The 13,404-nt window shown below is 58.3% G+C and overlaps 1 protein-coding gene across 20 annotated transcripts in view; it reads right to left on the reverse strand.

The window, feature by feature from the left end:
* The window catches only part of MYO18A (myosin XVIIIA), a 101,198-nt gene that overhangs the window by 25,733 nt on the left and 62,061 nt on the right, over positions 1–13,404 (reverse strand). For all 20 annotated transcript variants that reach the window (XM_059878456.1, XM_024980686.2, XM_059878453.1 and 17 more), the window contains 7 exons: positions 12,537–12,623; positions 10,367–10,508; positions 10,035–10,194; positions 9,589–9,775; positions 8,987–9,233; positions 6,878–6,987; positions 3,391–3,456 (listed from right to left, as the gene is read on the reverse strand). In XM_059878456.1, coding sequence (XP_059734439.1) covers positions 3,391–3,456; positions 6,878–6,987; positions 8,987–9,233; positions 9,589–9,775; positions 10,035–10,194; positions 10,367–10,508; positions 12,537–12,623 — 999 coding nt within the window. The remainder of the gene's footprint in view (positions 1–3,390; positions 3,457–6,877; positions 6,988–8,986; positions 9,234–9,588; positions 9,776–10,034; positions 10,195–10,366; positions 10,509–12,536; positions 12,624–13,404) is intronic.

Below are 13,404 nucleotides of genomic sequence, written 5' to 3' on the forward strand. Positions count from 1 at the left end.
CATGGGCCAGATGAAGGTGGGGAAGGAGAGAGGCAGGGGGCAGCCCGGTAGAGGAACAAGCAGCTGGCACAGAAAACCAGCAGGCCCAGGGCGTGGCCCTTGGCCTGGGGAGAGCCTAAAACCCTGGTGTCTAAGGGGGAGGAGGGCTGGCGGCTGGGGAGGCTTGGGAGGGAGTACTGTGGGAAAGAGACGAGGGAGACGGAGGCCAGAAGGAAGTCATCTGGGACAAGAAGGATGTGCTGTGGACGCCCCACAACACCTCTGGTGGCTTTGTCCCCAGGGCCACCCACGCCCCTGTGCCCACGGCCACCACGGCCACCACAGGCCCAACCACAGATTCCAGCCTCCTGGGATCAGGGGATGGCACATGTGTGAAGGAAGGAAATACCAGGCAGCGGCGTGCAGAGAAGGGAGAGGGTGGGGAGGGGGCCCCTTCTCCGCACCCTCCCCACTCAGTTTCATTCCAGACCGTCTCCTCTTTCATGTGCCAACACCCACCCCCACACCCAGGTTTCACCTCGTGAAAAAACCGGTGGGGTGGGCGGGGGTTGGCCCAGGCAAGGGACCTGTCATACAGGTTTGGGGGTAGGAGGGCAGATGTGAGAGGAACCAGCTGGGCGCCCCCACACCTGGCCTTTCCTCTCAGTCTTCTCTGCCCTGAGCTGGGCCTGGGTAAAATTCTCTGTGCTAAGAGAAGAAGAGGGGGAAATGGTCAGGTGAAAAAAAACAGGACTCTGGTATCCTCAGAGAGGGCAAAGGCCGTGGAAGTATAGACCACCACCACGAAGCCCAGAAGACAGAATATTCACTTTGGAGGGGTACAGAGAAGACATGAACTCCACAGGAAACAGCACCAATAGGTATGGCGTCCCCAGGCTTCCCTCCAAGGAAGGAGTGGGGAGACGGCCGCACTTTCTGCTGGGAACGTTTTGTCTCCTGGCAGGAACCGAGTACCGTGGGGCTGGCCTGGGAGAAAGCCAGCTCAGTCCTCCACAACACATAAGGCTGAGCACCGGGCATCTCCCGTGGGTCTCAGCCCTCTCTGAGCCTCCGTGTCCCACAGTGCGGAAGCCTGAGATTCCACAGCGCGTGGGGAAGACCCAGGTCCCTGGAGGGAGGGGGCCAACGTGCTAGTGGTCAGCACGCAGCTGTCTGACTAGGCAGAAGCAGCGAGATGCCAGGGAGGGGGATGGAGAATGGCCCAGAAATACACGGAGACTCTGGAGAAAGGGTGGTGCAGAGTCGAGAGTAGTGAGCCTCTCTTAACAGCTGTCTGTGCCATTGAGTCTTTTGGGGTATTAGGTGAAATCTCAGGGCCATCTCCTCCCCCAGACATACCCATCCATACGTATTTTACAAACAAAGTCAGGGAGGCTCTTAAACCCCCAAACTTCCTTGCCTGAGCTCCACTCCCAGCCACCTGTGGGATGAGATGGAGACCGCTTTTCCTCTGGAACAATGTGACAAACACACAGGAATCCTCGCTTACCACCACAGCCTGTGTGCGTGCGTGCTAAGTCGCTCAGTCGTGTCCAGCTCTTTGCGACCCCATGGACTGTAGCCCACCAGGCTCCTCTGTCCATGGGATTCTCTAGGCAAGAACACTGGAGTGGGTTGCCATGCCCTCCTCCAGGAGATCTTCCTGACCCAGGGATCAAACCTGTATCTCCTGTGGCTCCTGGACCACAGGGGAATCCTTCACCGCTGAACCACTAGGGAAGCCCAACCGCAGCCTAGAAACCCAGAAATTTCTCTTTCAAACCAGATGTCAGCAAACATCTGACTTTGCCCCTAATTCTGCTCTGAGGGTGAGTGGGCTCCGGGGCTCACCGGCTTTAGCAGGTGCCTGGGACAATGCCGAGAGACAGACACAGCAGCTGGGAAGAGGACCAGCCTGGACAGGCCCTCTTCTACCCAAGACATGCCTTGGAGACGGTGCCATCCCCCCAAGGCTAGCCAGTAGCTCAGCCTGCCAGTCCCTGGATGGGACCCCACCCAGAGAAAGACCAAAGAGGCTGTGGTGAAAAAAATCTGACTTCAGGCTTCCCAGGGAAGAAGAACTTAGAAGTGGGGAGGAGGAGAGGAAGGAGCCAGACACAGCAGAGACCAAAACCCGAGAGACGACACGGAAGAGGGCGGGACCACAGGAGGCAGAGAGAACCAGGAAAGCAGCAGAAAATAGCAGAGCCCGAAACCAAGGAACACAGACCAGCAGGGACTGCCGGGGCCCAAAGAAAAAGGAAAAACCAGGGACAGCAGACCCAAAGACAGGAGGACAGGAAAGGGATTCCCAGGGAAAGAGGGAGAGAGGGAGGGGGCGGTAGGAATCAAAATCATGACTCAGAACACAGAGCAGGGAGAACAGAGCTGAGGAGCGGAGTGCGAGCCCTTTCTGCAAGCATCCCCTGCTACCTCACTCTCCCCACGAGTTCCCTCCCTCTCTGCGGACAGATGGACAGTCCAGAACCCTCCCCGGGACTCCCCACGGCTCTCTGCCCACCTCGGCCCTTGGAGCACGTCCGTGGATGCTGCCTGTCAGCCTCCCAGTCTCAGTAGGGGGACACGCAGGCTCCCAGCCCCGAGGGAGGGACGCCCGGCTGGCCCTCTGGGGTGGAGTGATGCGGCAGGCTGGCACTCAGGGCCGGGCACGCCTGCCTTTTATGTACATTCCAATCAGGTGAGGAACCCGGCCTGTGGGCAGGCAGCAGCGGCACAGCCTCACAGAGCCCTGCTTCCTCTTTGAGACCCTGGACAGCTCAGCAATGAAGACGCTCTTTCCGCCTCTCCCAGCTCTCAGTCTTCCCCATTCCCCACACCAGGACTCAGGCCCACTCAGGACCACCTTCCGACCCACTCCCTCCTGACATCACAGAGGTGTTCCTGGCCCTGAGCAAGCCAATATTTGAGAGGGAAGCAGAGTCAAGTTTGCTGCAGCTGGAGCATCTAACTTCCTGGCCCCCAGCCCTGAAGGGGGCAGCTTGAAAAGAAGTAGTTGTAGCAATAGTGTCAGTCAGTCAGTTGTGTCTGGCTCTTTGCGACCCCATGGCCTGTAGCCCCCCAGGCTCCTCTGTCCATGGGATTCTCCAGGCAAGAATACTGGCGTGAGTTGCCATTCCCTTCTCCAGGGGATCTTCCCAAACCAGGGATCAACCCTGGGTCTCCTGCATTACAGGCGTATTCATCATCATCTCAGCCACCAGGGAAGCCCATTTGAGAGGAAGTGCAGCCCCAGAGCAGCTGGGGTGAGGGGGCTGGGGGACAAGACCCAGCAGGGGCCCCAGGAGACTCCAGAAGTTGGACTGAGTGGGGAGGGCAGGAGGGGAGGAACAACCATCCGGACAAGGGTGACCAGAGTGTGGGCCCGGCTGCCTTCCTGCAGGGTCAACTCACCCGGCTCAGGCCCATGCAGCAGCTGCTCTTCTCCAGGTCCAAGGACTCTAGCAGCTCCTCCACTGCCTGCAAGGAGACGCCTCTGTCAGGAAGCCCCCAGGAGACTCCCCGCCTCCACGCGGGGCTTCACCCAGTCACTCAGCCCTTCTCTTCCTCCGTTCAGTCCACAATGTAGTCAACAGGCACTTTCAGTGGCTTCTGCAGCACCAGGCTCTGTGTTGGATTCTGGGGATATAAAGATGACTGCAAGAGGAACAAAGCTATCTTGTGGGGGAGCCAGACACGAAAACTGGTGAAATGCACAGAGGAGGAGGCATCTAAGCCAGAGAAGGGGGCCGTGGAAGGCACCCGGAGGAGGTGTTGCTTGCGCTGTCTTTAGCTACAAGTAAGGATTAACCAGACAAAGTAGGGGCGAGGGCATTTCAGGCAGAGGGACAAGCAGGCATGAAGGCCTGGAAGCATAAGACAATGGGAAGCGCTGAGGAAACTCCAGGTGGTTCAGAATAACTGGAGAGGGGTGGGCAGCAGTTAAGGTGCAGGTGGAGAGGTGGGCAGGGGCTAAAGGATGTAAGCCTGTGCGCTCTGAGCCCCTGAAGGTTCTCTCCCTGGGAGGGGCGTGGTCAGGTTTGCTCTTTACAGAAATCCCACCGGCCCATGAGTGGAGGATGCATGGACCCCTTAGGCAGGAATCCATAGGAGAGAAGACTAGAGCCCGATCCAAAGGGAGAAGAGGAGGGGGAGATGCAAGAGACGTTAAGAAGATGGAGCTTAGAGACCTCCCTGGTGGTCCAGTGGTTAAGACGCCACACTTCCAATGCAGGATTCAATCCTGGGTCCAGGAACTAAGATTTCACATGCCACAGGGTGTGGCCAAAAGAAAAAAAAAAAGACAGAGCCTTGCTCAATGTCGGGGAGAGGTAGATGAGAGAGAGGAAGCTAGGGACATATGGAGGTTTTTGACTCGCATAGTAAATAATTAATTCAATTCTCCATCTCTAGGGCCCTCCCTGGTGGCTCAGTGGTAAAGAATCTGCCTGTAATGCAGGAGACCCCTGGGTTGATCGATTGAACCAACCCCTGGTTGGTTCGATCCCTGGGTTGAGAAGATCCCCTGGAGAAGGGAATGGCAACCCACTTGCCTGGAGAATTCTAGAGACAGAGGAGCCTGGCAGGCTACAGCCCATGGGGTCGCAGAGAGTCAGACACAACTTTGTGACTGAGCCCAAGCACATGATCAGTTTGGTTTGAACATGCTGAGTTTGGGGTGCTGTAAGGCATCCAGGTAGAAGAGCTAGAAAGCAGCTAGACAGAAATGCATGTCTGGAAAGGGAGAGAAGCCTGGGTTAGAGGTATTGATCTGGGAGTCATCAATATATATGCGGTAATTGAAGTGACGAGTGTGAATGAGGTTGCCTAGGAAGAGGGTGTTGTATAGAAAACAGATATGGTCAAGGACAGAGTCTTAAAGAAGAGAAGGACCTTTACTTCAGGGGCACATGGATGAAGGGAAGCTCAGAGGGACCGAGAAAGAGAGAAGAGGGACACAAGGGCAAAACCAGGAGCGGCAGAGAAGAAACTGAGCAGAAAATCCTTCAAAAAGAACAGGGCTGTCGATGGTCACATGTTGGCAAGAAGCACTGAAAAGTGCCCGTGAGCTCTGGCAACACGGAGGGCTTGGGAGGACAAGCCAGTCCCAGGTGTCCTCGGGCTGGGAACTGGGCCACGGGGGGTGGCGGGCGGAAGGATGAACGGCAGGAGGGAAGTAAATGTTGATGGCCCAGGGCACCAGGGAGGGTTGATGGAAGTTCCCTTCTGAACATAACATCTGTGGACTACTTCTCAACTGAGAGAAAAGAGCCGGCGGAGAAGGAGAGGCTCAAGGGACAGGAGACAGAGAAGACTTCATGCTGATGGAGCAGCTTTCCAGAGAGACCAGAGGGAATGGGTTCTGAAGCACAGGAGGAAGGGACTGGATGAGAGGTGCCCCTCCCACACCCAGACAGGAGGGCAGGGGAGGAGGGGACACCTGGAGAGGAGAGCGCAGGGGCCAGTGGAGGTTGGAACCCCGATTGTTATTAGGGTTCAGAGGCAAGGTCAAGTGCTGGGAAAATGCAGCAGGGGAGGATTTGAGGGGAAAGACGGAGAATGGGATAGCAGAGGAGCTCGGAACAGAAGCCAGGTAAGGATGGAGCGCGGGGAAAACTGGAGATCACGGACCTATAGGAATTTCGGTCCCCACGGTTGCGTCATTTTCCCCCACAGCTGTTTGGGAGCTCCAATCCAAGGAGGGCTTAATGCCCAAAGGTGACCCTTCAGGGAGGGGTTGGGCAGGGCAGGTGCTATGGGAGACTGAGAAGCTGAGGGTGATGAAAACCAACTGGACCACAGCATCCAGACGGAGAGGAAGAGGAAGGGAAGTCAGAAAGGAATGGACAGAGCAGAGAAAATGGAGTGGGGTCCAGAAATGAGAAGTCTCGATGGAGTCACAGAGCGGGTGTCCTGAGAGGAAGCAAGGGGATGAGTCGCACACACAGGAGGCTGTGGTCAGAGATTTCAGAAGTGGAGCACTTCCAGAGATGATGAAGCACTGGGTGTATCCTGGGCGGAGTTGGGAATGGAGGTCAAGGGTCAGAGACAAGGGGGTGTGACTCGGGTCATCGACATCCACGCCAAGGTCACCGTGGACACTGACAGGTCCTGGATGGACGGGTGGAGAGAGGGTCTCTGAGGCTCCATCAGTGTGGGTCTGTGACTCAGGGGGGCAGTGGGAGGTGGGGGGGTCCTGCCCCATCTGGCATAGCAGGCTCCCTTGTAGGAAAGCCATCCTAAGGCCTGAGATGCCTTCCGAGTCAGGCTGTGCCTGAGGCCAAGGCACAGGGCAGGAGGGTTCCTCTGCTCAAGGAGCCCTTTGCCTCTCTGAGGAGCTGCCTCTGGGGATCAGAGTGACAGCCAAGAATGGCAGGAAGACATCCTTTTGTGCGGCAGGAAGTCACTGACCTGGCTGACAAGGGCCTGCCCCGGGAGCCCGAGGCTCACCCCGCACCAGGGAGGCACTGCCACGGCAACCCTTCTCCTGGGAGGGATGCCTGCCTCAGCCCTGGGCAGCTTCCTGCTGGAGGGACCGGTTCCTGACGTAGAGCTCAAGGCTGAGGAGCCCAGGCGCTACCGGTGGGGCATCCAAAACACTAGTTCTAACCTGCCCCTGGGAGGCTCTTGGGGGACTGTCTGGCTCAGCAGATAGCAGACACCCTCACCTTGGGCCCTGAGAGCAGGTGGCTCTTCTGTGATTTCTGCAGTCCATGGCCCAGGCTGCCTTCCCTCCACCACCAAGCCCACTGCTAAGTGCCCATCCCGGCCCTAGGCGGCCCAAACCAGCCACTTGAGCAAGGGCCAGCCCAGCTCTCTCTAGGCAAGGGAGGGCAGCTGGCTCAGAGGGGTCTGAACAGGGGGAGGAGGGCCTGGTGGGGCCGTGGGGGCACAGACCTACCCGCCTTTCGTCCACCACGATGTAGTTGCGCCCGTGTTTCTTGGTCAGGTGTGGGGCCAGGACGTCAAAGCGGCGGCGGAACTCGGAAAACACCATGTGGTCAGGGTAACCTAGGGAGAGAGGAGCCCAGGCCCATCAGCCTCGTCTGTTCCCAGAGAATGATGTCTCAAGGACTTCATAAAAACGAGGGCATCAGGGAGTAGCAGAGAGGAAAAGTGCAAGTGCTTGGGGCTGGAATCCTGCCCTGGCTCCTCATATCAATGACTTTGGATGAGTCACTCAACCTCTTTGAGCCTCCGTTTCCTCATCTTTAAATGGGGAGCCCTCCCACTTATCCCGCAGTCACAGTGCTTACAGGAGAAAACATGGAGAAACAAGCTTGGCTCACTTGTTGAATGTTCAGCAAAATGCTCCTTTCCTTTCCTCGGTTCCCTGTGGCAGGTATCAGAAAGGGCACCCCTCCTGCCCCTATCCTGACTGTGGGCCCTAGGCCTGGTGACCAAAAAGCCTTGTAGATTCCTTTTCCCTAAAGAGTGTCACCTCTAACAGAGATCCTCTACCACCTGGGCTTGAGGCTGGAGCAAGGTCAGCATGGAGGCCAGTGAGAGGTTACCCCAAGTCACCCCGAGAACACCAGAGCCCATAGCAGAAGACCAAGAGACCTACTCCTACAGAATCTCAAACCAAAAAAGAAGCCTTAGAGCCAGAAAGACCTCATCCTCCAGACGTGGAAACTGAGGCCCGTGAGGTGGAGGGACAGGCTTGCTCAAGCTCCCAAGGAGCAGCTGAGGGCAGCCCTGGATTCCAAACCGGGGCTCCCAGCAACCCGCCGGGGGCTCGCTCTGCCACGGCAGCCAGAGCTGCTCTGGGAAACCCTCCAACTGGGAGAAGGGCTGATGCATGTGCCTGATAATTGAAACAGGAGGCGGGGGCCGCCGAGGGGCCAAGACAAAGTGAGCTATTGATTGTATCTGAATTGCAATTAAATTGATGGGCCAGGATAGCAGGTCCGGACGCCTGGCATCTTAATTAATCATCAGTGCTATCGATGGGGGCTGGGAGCTGGGGGAGGGGAGGGGGGCCTGCCGCCGCTGGCTGCATCGACCTGCTTGTTTGAGTAAAGCACATTGATTTTGGTTCAGAGCGGTAACAATCTGGTTTTGAAATAATAAACACCAACTCCATATCAAGACGTGGGGACAGATCGATGATTTATTTTCAGCAGGGCAGGGAGCCTGTTTCCTGGCTCTGGCTGCTAAGGAAAAGTGACGGTGCCCCTGGGGGTACCTCATGGGGACCTGGTTGTTGGTGGGTGGGAGCCTGCCTGATCCTCCAGCTAAGGGAGATGAGGGCAGAAACCTGGCAACTCGTAACATCTCAGGCAAACGAAACGCTATGGGGAAGCTGGTCTGCTTAGGTCAGATCTGCTCTGCCACTAACGAGCTGTGTGACTTTGGGGAAGCTACTTACCCTCTCTGAGCCTCAGCCACCTCATCTGGGGATGGTACTAGTACCTACATCTCATGAGTTGTTGTGACGATTAAATGAGTTAATCTGTGTGGTAGCTTTAGAATAGCATCTGGTATACTATAAAAGCGCTAAGGATGTTAACCACTATTATTATCATCCTCTCTGGCCCCCTCTTCTAGATTGGTCCATAGAAAGGGTCTATCTGACCTTTGTTGGAAATTTCAAGTTCTTCAGAAAGAGTTAGCACCTCATTTCTCACTGCGGGGCTGGCCCCTTCTTACAGGCAGCTGTACCAGTAGGACACTGGGTCAGCTGTGGGCAGAGCTGGCCTGCCCAGACCAGGGGAGGGGAAGGAGAGAGCTGTGGGGACAGGGCATGTGGGGTGCGGTTGGGCCGGGATGAAGAGGGCTGGACTGTGGAAGAGAAGGAAGATCAGCAGGATGGAGAGAAAGAGCGAAAGGAACAGACCCAGCTGGAGAGATGCAGGGAGAGACCCCAGGGGAGGCGGTGACAGAGAAGAGCGAGGTCCAGGGCCGGTGGGAGACGGGAGGGGAGAAGCTCCCCTCCAGACCCCGGGGTGGGGGGGCCTGTTAGCGCGGTGGGGAGGGTCAGGGGCGGCTCTGGGATGAAGGGCCCCACCTTGGCGGTACATGCGCATGGCGTCGAGCAGGCGGGAGCCCCGGAGCTGGGCCCGCAGCAGTGGCACGTCCAGCGGCAGGAGGCCGCCGGTCTCGCAGTGCTCTCCCGGGGGCAGGTCCAGCTCGCTGCTGCTGCTAACTCTGCGGGAGGCGGCGGAGCGGGGCTCCCCGGCCCAGCCCTCGGCCACCGGCAGGAAGCAGTGGACGAAATGCAGTTTGGACTTCTTCACGGTGTCAATGAGGGCGTCCTGCCGAAGCGGAAGGATCGGTCCTCAGTGGGCGCTGACAGCCCGAGCCAGGAGGCGGGGACCGGGGTACCAGCATCTCCACTCTGGGCAGGATGGCAGGTGGCCCCCCTCCCCTCCCCCGGCCAGGACACTGCTGAGCCTAGCCAATCCTGCCCCTACCAGGCTACCAGGCCCCGGAGACCACTCACAGGCGGCTACATTGAGGAAGGACCGTGCCCCCCACCCGACCCCCGCAAGCCGCGACCGAGGCCAGTGGGGTGCTGAGCGGGCGCGGGTGACCTCAGTGAGCCCAGGAGGCCCCTGGCCACCTGCCAGCGTTCCGGAAGTGCCCCGGCGCCCCCGCGGGCACACTCACCACCTGCAGCTTAATCTGGATGCACAGGGACTTCTTCTTGACCGCCGCCATCCCAGTGGTGAAGGTCTTCCGCATGCTGGTGGCCCGGCGCAGCGCCAGCTGCGAGCCGCCCTCCAGGCCTGCGATGGAGCCTGAGAGCACCGTGGCGCCGCCCGCCCGGCCCAGAAACAGGTTGCTGATAATTTTTCTGCCGGGGGAGGGGAGGCCAGGGAGGGGAAAGGTCTCATTCATGGAGCCTGTAGAGGCCGGCTGCCCCTTCGCACAGCTCTTAGGACGCCCCACCACCCCAACATGACCGTGGCCAGGGGTCCAGGTTATCTGGGTGTGTGTGGGGGACCCTGGCGGGGGAGACCCTCCCCTCCCTCACCCGAGAGAGACACTGCAGAGGAAATCCTCAAACAGCAAGAAGAGAAAACCGGGGTGGGGAGAGCGAGCGGCACTCTTACTTCTGGGAGTCCTGTAGGAGCCGGGGGGCATTCTGGGCGGCTGGGTTCTGCTTGGTGTAGCTCAGCCAGCCGGCTGTGTTGTATTCCACCCAGTTGGTGCCGTGGCTGTGGCCCAGGAGGAAATGGTGCGATTTGCTGCTGCGCAGGAGGGGGCTTTGGCCTGGTTTGAGGGTGGGGAGGAAGCAAGGTTCAGATCATCAGTGCCCAGACCCCCCTACCACAAAGCCCACGGACTCAGTGAGCCCCACCCCAGGCAAGGCCAGTTGGACTCATATATACATAACCAGGTTCTCAGGAGAGGAAGCGGGGAGCTGCCCTCCAGGGGTACCCACCTTTTTTGTCGCCTTCCTGAGGGCCATAGTAGGAAAAGAGGCGCTCCAGGAGGGTGTCCTCCGTGGCCCCTGGCACCAGAGCCTCCTCTTCCAGCAACCACAGCAGGCCCCTCGCCTCGTCTGTGCGGGCCAGCGAGCGGACCTGGGGAGATGGAAAGAAATCCCACAGGGTCACACGGAGCTGTGGTGGGGGGGACGGGGGTGGCGGCCAGGACCACTGGTTCCCAACCACACACTCTAAACATGCTACATGGATACACACACATACATTCCAGCTCCTGCCACTCACGGCTGCCACCCTGTGGAGCAGGTGGGCAGCAAGCAGAAAGAAGGGCCAGAGAGAGAAGCCCACAGCACGACATGATTCCTAGGACCTGTGTCCAAAGTCCCGAAAGACTGAAGGCTTCTTATGAACGCCAGGCCCCCGTCCAGAGGTTCTCCTCCACCTTCAGTCCCTGGGAGGTCAGGGGGGCTTGAGCGAGCCCTATGTTGCCTGCACTCTCTGGGTATCACCTTCCAGGCACATTTAAAGAGCAGGTCTGTACAGAGGTTGGCCCAAAGAAGGCTGTCAGTAAGAGGTAAGAGACGGCTGTGGGGTGACCCCTGGTCCCCCCGGGAGGGGAGAACGCAGAGAGGGCCTAGAGCTCTGAGGGTGGGGTCACTGCAAGGTCATAAACTTGAGTGCCGAAAGCCTAAGATGGTTGACTTAACGCATGTAGCAGCTAAAACGGGCAGAGCTGGGGTGACCGGGGACAGGTGTCAGCACCTACCAGCCGGCACTTAGCAGCAGCCACCTGCCATCCTGGAAGAACCTGGGCCTGAGAGTGTTGGTAAATTCCCCAGTTTTCCAAGAGAATGTGGAAATACTGAATTCTGTTTCTAATTCCCCATACAGACCAAATAACTAGGTGTGAGGGTGCCTTTTCTATGCAGTTCCCAGGTCTTCCTTGGGCAGGAAGGACTCTGGCTGGCCTCTAGGGACTGGGGACAAGAGAAGTAAGAGCAGTGCCCTCTTTGACCCCAGCTGCCCAAGGGGGTCTGTGCGGACTAGGAGGAAGCAGAAGGTGGCTACGGACCGGTGGGCAACAGAGTAGCTGGAGCTGCGTGGCAGGAATGAGCAGGCAACCACTGGAGGGGCGAGTGGCGGGCGGGGTGCCCAGGGGCTCCTTTGCCCGGAGGTGCAGCTGCTGATGCCAAGGCCCATCAGGCGAGGGAGGTCAGAGGAAGGAAGAGACAGCCAAGCGCTATCCAAACACACCACCTGACCCACTGCTACACGTAAGTCCCCGGGGCCAACTGGCCCACCTCCTGGGAAGGGCAAAGACTCTCGAGGGAGGCCTTGGTGGGGGCCCAGGTATCAGGAAGAAAAGCCAACTTCCCCTGGGAGGTGGGGGCACTTGGGCACATTAAGCACTTGTCCCAGGGGGATGGATACTCATTCTCTCAGGGCACCACCCCTGGGCCAGAGCCTTCCCACAGAGAGAGGGGGAAAGGAGGTGGGATCCAAGCAGAGGAGGGAGATCAGCAACCTGGCAAAATTGCCGGTTCTTCAATCAAGCACCTTATGAAGCTTCCCTAACTGAAGACTGCCGAACTCTAAGTGCCCATCAGGCCAGCCAGTCCCCCAGGCAGCAAGGTGCCCAAGACGCTTGCCCAGCGGGTGACAAGGCCCATCCCCAGAATGAGGGGTGAGGGCTCACACCCACACAGCCCCTTGGTTTTATATCTGCATACTGTATCCATATTCGGCCAGAATGCCACCTCCTTGCCCTGCTTGTTCCTGTACTTGGGGACAAGGGGAGGGGATGACTGTGTCCTCTGGGTCTAGCCAGGCCCTCACCCGCAAGGAAGTGGTACGAGGGCTCCTGGCAGACACACTTGAAGCACAGCTGGGACAGGGCCTGAGCTCAGACACCCAGGGGTGAAGCTCTCTATGGCACCAGGGCCGAAGGTCACAGTGTCCCCTCCTTGGCCAGACCGGCTGACAGCTGAGGGCAGGGCACACAACTGCAAAGTGCTTGGTATCTGGGCCTGACTGCTGCACGCCCCCCACCCCCCCACAGTGTCCCCTCTGACTGGCAGGCAGTAGTTCATAGGGAAGGGCTCTACCGAGGGAGAAGAACAGGAAGGGAGATAAAAGGCCAGCCCAGGCCCTCCCTGGAATTCCTACCAGGGACTGATGGGAGGCCTGGTCCACGGCGGCCACAGAGTCATCCGTGGCCGGCTCCAAGTCGTCAAATGCCAGCTCGATGTTCTCCTAGGAAGGAAGGTGGGGTGATAGTGAGCACGGGGCCATGTGCGGCCCTATGAGCAGGCCAGGCAGGGGACACTGGGGTCAGCAAGTCCAACGTCCCATCAGAGCGTGAGGGACACTCCAGCAGCCCAACTGATGGACGCTCACCACCTCTCAAGGCCCCGCACTGTGTCTCTGGACAGTTAACCTTCTCCTCACCTCCTTCACAGTGAGATAAAGTCTCGTACACATTCCTGTTACTCACACCCGCTGATCTGGCCACCTGGAGTTAGCCCACTCTCGATTTCACATACTCATCCTTGAAACACTTGAAGAACAACGGTCATTTTCCTCCTGAATCTTCTCTCATCCAAGATAAATATCACCCCCCAACACTTCCCAGCTCATTTAACTCAGCTCCACGTGAGGTAGGATTCTCAGATACCATCTGGGATACCCTTTTAATCAGTCATCACCCTAACACATCAGGAGACAGGGAAGGTCAGGCCAGACACGCGTGGAGGCAGGAACTGCCCGGAGATGGTTCATGGGGCCAAGGCAGGTGGCCTTGAAGGTGGGCAAAGAGGGGCCCCCAGGGAGGGGCCCTGCAAGCATCTTTGGCTTTTTGGAAAGCAAACTCCACAAAAGAAAGGATGCGCCCTTGGCAGGAAATGCCTCCTGCTCCAGACAGCACAGGGGACAGAAACGTCAGAGAGTAAAGAGCTGGGCAGGGAGCAGCCGGCAGGGAATCCACTGCATCCACAGATGCCCCCCGACTCCCTAGTGTGCCAGGGCCAGGCGAGCC

This window comes from Bos taurus, chromosome 19, assembly GCF_002263795.3.
Source record: "Bos taurus isolate L1 Dominette 01449 registration number 42190680 breed Hereford chromosome 19, ARS-UCD2.0, whole genome shotgun sequence".
Lineage (NCBI taxonomy): Eukaryota > Metazoa > Chordata > Mammalia > Artiodactyla > Bovidae > Bos > Bos taurus.